Raw genomic sequence first — 7,500 nt, forward strand, 5'->3', positions numbered from 1 at the left:
TATACATATATATATATATATATATATATATATATATATATATATATATATATAGAGAGAGAGAGAGAGAGAGAGAGAGAGAGAGAGAGAGAGAGAGAGAGAGAGAGAGAGAGAGAGAGAGAGATGATATATATATGTAAATATATATATATATATATATATATATATATATATATATATATATATATATATATATATATATATATATATATATATATAGCCCTGTGTCTCATCTCCTCGGCAGGCGGTGTCTGTCTGAAAAGTTGTTGTTGTTGTTGTTGTTATTGTGATGGTATTAAAGCCACCAATTCCTGTTGTCACGGCCCTCCCTCCCTTGTTCGACCCGTAGGTGATCGGAAAACTTCAGTTGGTCAATTCTGAAAAGGGGTGGAGCTGGCTCTATCTATACGACCCGTTTTATAAGACCGTAATAATATGAACTGTAATATAAGATTTGGTTTTTATGTTCCAGGAATATGGACAGCATTACACGGACGAAGTGGCACACAAGTACATGGAGCAAATCAACAAGATGGATATGCTCGATGTTGACGATTACCCTGACGATGAGGAAGACGAAGAAGATTATGACGATGAAGATGACGAAGATGAGGACGAAGATGATGACGACGATGATGATGATGGTGAGGGGGGATGCGGAGGTGGTGGTGACGATGATGATGATGAAGATGATGAAGACGAAGAGGAACTGACTCCTGTTCAAGAAGTTATCGAGACGTTCTTCACAAGATGAATCATCCAGGATGCTACTATCATCTTCACGTGCAGCATCTTCACGTGTTTATCATGTTTGCTTGTTTCTGTCATGTTCATGTCTAGGTCTTTCACTCATGTCTTTTTTACCTGTTTTGCTTAGACATGAACATGTCTTTTTTTTTTTTTTACTTTAACAGAAGTGCTATCCTATTGGCCTTACCTCCTGCGACGTCTACTTACAGAATCCTTTTTAGAAAAATGAGAATTTCAGTTAAAAAAAAAAAAAGAATAATGGAACTTTCTTATGTCTACTCCTTCTTCTTTTGCCTAACTTTAGAGAAATTCTGATAAACTAGATTTCAGTAGAATGAAACACTAAAGAAACTATAGGTTAGGCGAGAGAAAAATTGTGTTAAAACACTATTGTTCTGATCTTTGATTAATGTCTTCCCTATTCTGTTTTTTTAAGAAACCTCAATATCTTTAGAACTTTCTATCTCTTGTTACCAGAATGTAATTATTTTCACTAATTGTGGTTCATAGAAGAGAGTAATTGTACTAGAAAATAATTTGGCTTCTTTGTTTATTGTTTGTTATTTAGTTAATAAAAAAGTGCAAATTTAATTAATTTTACCACCATATGTATTCCTAGAGTAACTTCATTGTAATGGATAATTTACAAACCCTTATTTACCTACGAATTACTATTTAACTGCTCTAATTGTTGTTCTAATTACTGCCTTTGTAGAAAAAGAAGTGTCTGGAACACTAATAGCTTAGGTCACTGTCATACAAGTTTCCTGGGCCAGGGTTGGATTCCCGGCCTGTCGGAAGCTATTGTCTTTGAGTGGTTCCGCCTTGGGGCTCTGATCTCAATGTCGATAAGAGAATCCAGACATTAATGCATTAAATAAAATATATGGCTTATTTGAATACACACATGCATATATATATATATATATATATATATATATATATATATATATATATATATATATATATATATATATATATATGTGTGTGTGTGTGTATATATATATATATATAATATGAAATATATAATATATTTAATATATATATATATATATATATATATATATATATATATATATATATATATATATATAGTATATTATATATACGATATATATAGATACACACACACACACACACACACATATATATATATATATATATATATATATATATATATATATATATATATATATATATATATATATATGTATATATATATATATATATATATATATATATATATATATATATATATATATATATATATATATATATATATATATATATATATATATATATGGTCCTACCTGTATTTGATGGGAATAACACTAAAAGAGAGAGAGAGAGAGAGAGAGAGAGAGAGAGAGAGAGAGAGAGAGAGAGAGAGAGAGAGAGAGAGAGAGAGAAATACGTCTCGTGTAAAAATAAAAAACTTTATCATTGTCACTTTTATTGTCTCATTATATACAAATATGCCATTGTCATTCAAAATTGAGTCTAAATTCGAACACGACTGTCTAATATAGATACTGGTATAATGGTTTAATGGCATCTAACTATGGTCATTCATGTTTTATACCTGTTGATTTATCTGATACTATTAATAGTTTGTAGTTATTGATAGATGAACTGTAAATGTTTAACTGGCTTTGCCTTAGAGTAGTGAAGGAAAAAATGAAAAGTCAAAAAGCAGTAAAGAAAAAAAAGAACATATTTCATCATTTAAAATCAGCCATTAATATCTATTAAAAGTATGATTCTTGCATTCAGTAGAATTATTCTTGAAGAGGGATTCTGGTTGACTTAAACCCTTGGGTTAATTCACACCATCGGTCCGGTTACGCACCAGTCCCGGTTCGGTCTAGGTACTGAAGTGTTCACGCCTTCGGTTCGCTCTCAGTTCGGTCTACTTACTGAAGTGTTCACACCTTTGGTTCACTCGCGGTTCCGTCTAGGTACTGGGGTGTTCACGCCTTCGGTTCGCTCTCAGTTCAGTCTAGGTACTGGGGTGTTCATATCTTCGGTTCGCTCTCAGTTCGGTCTACTTACTGAGGTGTTCGCACCTTCGGTTCGCTCTTGGTTCGGTCTACTTACTGAGGTGTTCACACTTTCGGTTCGCTCACTGTTCCATCTAGGTACTGGGGTATTCATATCTTCGGTTTGCTCTCGGTTCCATCCAGGTACTGAGGTGTTCATATCTTCGGTTCGCTCTCGGTTCCGTCTAGGTACTGGGGTGTTTACGCCTTCGGTTCGGTCTAGGTACTGGAGTGTTCACGCCTTCAGTTCGCTCTCAGTCCGGTCTACTTACTGAGGTGTTCACACCTTCGGTTCGCTCTCGGTTCCGTCTAGGTACTGGGGTGTTCATAACTTCGGTTCGCTCTCGGTTCCGTCTAGGTACTAGGGTGTTCATGCCTTCGGTTCGCTCTCGGTTCCGTCTAGGTACTAGGGTGTTCACGCCTTCAGTTTACTCTCGGTTCGGTCTACTTACTCAGGTGTTCACACCTTCGGTTCACTCTCGGTTCCGTCTAGGTACTGGGGTGTTCATATCGTCGGTTCGCTCTCGGTTCCATCCAGGTACTGGGGTGTTCATATCTTCGGTTCGCTCTCGGTTCCGTCTAGGTACTGGGGTGTTCACGCCTTCGGTTCTTTCTAGGTACTAGGGTGTTCACGCCTTCGGTTCGCTCTTGGTTTGGTCTACTTACTGAGGTGTTTACGCCTTCGGTTTGCTCTCGGTCCAGTCAGTGTCTTGGCAAAATTATAAGTATAAGGAAAAAGCATAATTGTATACGAATAGAGTTCAGTGATACTATACTCAATTTCTTTAATTGGGCGCATTTGCTCGACTCGCAGCAGTGCCCTTTTAGCTCGAAAAATTTTCCTGCTATCTGATTGGTTAGAATTATCTTGTCCAACCAATCAGCGATCAGGAAAATTTTCCTAGCTAAAAGGGCACCACTGCAAGTCGGTGCAAATCTGCCTCACTAAAAAGAATTGATGCAGTAAACATTAGCCTGTTATTGATATTTTTTTTCTTATCATGACCAGAGTGAGATTGGAGCGCCAGTGTGAATGCTTTCATTTAAAATCACTCAACAATAGTGTGAAATAACCCTTAGTCAGCATTTTCTGTTCAGTGTGTAATCTTGTTCCTTCTGTTAGTTGCTCAGTCAGAGGTTTGCTTCATCTATTGCCCGGGGCTTACTGTACTTCCCATCTCCTCATTCGGGGGTTCATCAAAAACTGGGGGAGAAATGAGAAGAGTATTGATTTAAAATTGACTTCTGTAATCTTTCATAGTAATTGTTCTTGCAACTTTCTTGGAATAGTAGAAATTTTCCTCTTGTATAATGTATAAAAAAATAAAATCTGTAATGATAGTATTTTGGAGAGTATCTGCTATTATAACATCTAGAAAGGATTACGGAAATATTTATCGGGTGAATAAATGGATATATAATTCAATAAATGAAAAGATAAGCTATCTTATTGCACTTTTTATTACGAAGTCTTTATATTGGTGACATACTAACTGCTATCATAACGTTTAGAGAAGATTATAGGAATGTGTATTGCATAAATAAATGATTATATAATTTAATAGATATGAATATAGGCCCCTGTCGGACTATCTATCAAAAAGTATCAATTTTGGTGACAGAAAACATTAGAGCAACAGTTCAATCCAAAGTAGTTTTGATGACCCACCTGTCTCCTCATGAGGCGTGGCCGGAGCAAGGCCTAGCATCCATCCCTGGCCAGTCTGCGTGGCATTGCTGGTGACGAAACGCAAAGCTATCCTGTAACTTGGGGCCAAATGGCTGGCTAGTTCCTCCTGAAGAGAAAAATCAGAGGTGATTGAATGAAGATATCAAATATAATCATACTAGGAAAGCACTTTAGATGAGTAGAGTGTCTGATTTTATTTAGCTTTTGATGGCTAGCAGGTATAATTTTATTTAGCTTTTGATGGCTAACAGGTTTAACTTCATGTAGCTTTAGATGGCTAAAAATTTAACTTTATGTAGCTTCTAATGGCTAAAATGTTTAATTTTATGTAGCTTTTGATGGCTAACAGGTTTAACTTCTTGTAGCTTTTGATGGCTAAAAATTTAACTCTATGTAGCTTTTGGTGGCTAAAATGTTTAATTTTATGTAGCTTTTGATGACTAACAGGTTTAACTTTATGTAGCTTTAGATGGCTAAAACGTTTGATTTGATGTAGCTTTTGCTGGCTAACAGATTTAACTCCATGTAGCTTTAGATGGCTAAAATGCTTCATTTTATTGTAGCTTTTGCTGGCTAGCAGGTTTAATTTTATGCAGCTTTTGGTGGCTAACAGGTTTATTTTATGTAGTTTCAGATGGGTAAAAGGTTTAACTTTATGTAGCTTTTGATGGCTAAAATGTTAATTTTATGTAGCTTTAGAGGGCTAAAATGTTCAATTTTATGTAGCTTTAGATGGCTAAAAGGTTTAATATTATGTAGCTTTTGCTGACGAACACGTTTAATTTTACGTAGCTTTTGCTGGCTAACAGGTTTATTTAATGTAGCTTTAGGTGGCTAAAAGGTTTAACTTTGTGTAGCTTTTGATGTCTAAAATGTTATATTTTATGTAGTTTTAGAGGGCTATAATTTTAATTTTATGTAGCTTTTTATGGCAAAAATTTTTAACTTTATGTAGCATTAGATGGTTAAAATGTGTAATTTTACGTAGCTTTAGATGACTAAAATTTCTAATTTTACGTAGCTTTAGATGGTTAAAATGTTTAATTTTATGTAGCTTTAGAGGGCAAAAATGTTCAATTTCATGTAGTTTTAGAGGGCTAAGATGTTTAATTTTATGTAGCTTTAGATGGTTAAAATGTGTAATTTTATGTAGTTTTAGATGGCTAAAATGTTAAATTTTGTGTAGCTTACTTCTACCCCAGAAACTCCCATTGGTATAATACTTACAAATCCACACACTGTATTGAACAGAACAGACTGGCCGTTGGAATAAATGTCGTACATCTCAAGGTAGGTCCCATTGCACGTTTCTTGAGTGCCAAAGTCAATGTCTGAAATAGAGGAAAACGTTTAGGAACAAGAAAAAAAATCCTAAATTCCTGGTTCTTCAAAGTCGATGCCAGAAATAGATAACAGCTATTGTGAGCAATAGGAGTAGGAAAATTGTTTTCCCAATTCCTGGTTCTTCAAAGTTGATTTTAGAAATAGATAAAAACTATTAGGAGCAACAAAAAAAAATTCCCGAATTTCTGGTTCTTCAACGTTGATTTTAGAAATAGATGTAAATATCAGGAGCAAAAAAAAAAGAAAATTAAAAAAATCCCAAATTTCTGGTTCTTCAAAGTTGATTTTAGAAGTAAACAACTATTAGGAGCAAGAAAAATAAATCCCAAATTTCTGGTTCGTCAAAGTTGATTTTAAAAATAGATATAACAATTAAGAGCAAGAAAAAAATCCCTAAATTTCTGGTTTTTCAAAGTTGATTTTAGAAATAGATACTAATTATTAATAGCTATAGGAGTAAGAAAATTGTTTTCCCAATTCCTGGTTCTTCAAAGTCGATGCCAGAAATAGATAACAGCTATTACGAGCAATAGGAGTAGGAAAATGGTTTTCCCAATTCCTGGTTCTTCAAAGTCGAGGCCAGAAATAGATAGCTATAAGAAGCAAGAAAATTATATGACCATTTCCTGGTTCACAACTTTACATAAAAAGAATGAATGAACGATTGGCAATTAACTGGCATCATAACAAAGATGATAAACATACATTCTAACACTGAAAAGTATAGAAATAGTTTAAACTTACAAAATGCACGCACAGCCACGTGTTTATTGGGTGCCACAGAGATGGTAAACATACAGTCTAACCCTGAAGGAGCTGGTCCAGGGTAACCGGGACTTGAGATCCTTCCCGGATAGTCGACGTACATTGCACTGCCACAACCGCCAGCTGAGAAAAAGCAATAACAATTGCGATTATTGAGTTATCTATAAAAAAAAAAAAAAAAAAAAAAAAAAAAAAAAAAAAAAAAAAAAAAAAAAAAAAAAAAAAAAAAAAAAAGAGCTATAGTTAACTTGAATCTTGCCTTTTTTTTTCTTTATCAATAAAATTGTTTTACGTTATTGGACCCATTAAAAAATCACTACACTTGACTTAAATCTTTCTTTTTTTTCTTTATCAATAAAATTGTTTCCCTTTATGGAACCCACAGAAAAGGAAAATACACTAATGAGCTACATTTCTTCTTTATCAATGAAAAATATATCACTTTATGGGTCCCATAGAAATGAAATATACAATAATGAGCTACATTTTTTTTATCAATGAAAAATATATCGTTTTATGAGTCCCATATAAAAGAAACATACACATATGAGCTAAATTTTTCTAATCAATGAAAAATATATCATTTTATGGGTCCCAGAGATAAAAAGATACACCAATGAGCTACATTTTTCTTTATCAATGAAAAATATATCGTTTTATGGGTCCCACAGAAGAGAAATATCCTCTAATGAGCTACATTTTTTTTATCAATGAAAAATGTATCACTTTATGGAACCCACAGAAAAGGAAGATACACTAATGAGCTACATTTTTTCTTAACAATGAAAAATGTATCACTTTATGGGTCCCAAAGAAATAAAATATACACTAATGAGCTATATTTTTTCTTTATCAATGAGAAATATATCACTTTATGGGTCCCACAGAAATGAATTATACACTAATGAGCTA

At 33.8% G+C, this 7,500-nt stretch overlaps 2 protein-coding genes across 2 annotated transcripts in view; one reads left to right on the forward strand and one right to left on the reverse strand.

Moving 5' to 3' along the window:
* The window catches only part of LOC137620131 (acidic leucine-rich nuclear phosphoprotein 32 family member A-like), an 8,183-nt gene extending 7,331 nt beyond the window's left edge, over positions 1-852 (forward strand). The window contains exon 3 of the mRNA XM_068350394.1: positions 473-852. Within this exon, the coding sequence (XP_068206495.1) occupies positions 473-754 (282 nt within the window). The 3' untranslated portion in view covers positions 755-852. The remainder of the gene's footprint in view (positions 1-472) is intronic.
* A 1,334-nt stretch (positions 853-2,186) lies between these two features.
* Positions 2,187-7,500, reverse strand: part of LOC137619849 (cubilin-like) — a gene marked incomplete at its 5' end in the record, with an annotated part of 102,100 nt that continues 96,786 nt past the window's right edge. The window contains 4 exon segments of the mRNA XM_068350140.1: positions 2,187-3,993; positions 4,459-4,585; positions 5,707-5,810; positions 6,568-6,711. Of these exon segments, the coding sequence (XP_068206241.1) occupies positions 3,938-3,993; positions 4,459-4,585; positions 5,707-5,810; positions 6,568-6,711 (431 nt within the window).

Source organism: Palaemon carinicauda, chromosome 26 (genome assembly GCF_036898095.1).
Source record: "Palaemon carinicauda isolate YSFRI2023 chromosome 26, ASM3689809v2, whole genome shotgun sequence".
Taxonomy (NCBI): Eukaryota; Metazoa; Arthropoda; class Malacostraca; order Decapoda; family Palaemonidae; genus Palaemon; species Palaemon carinicauda.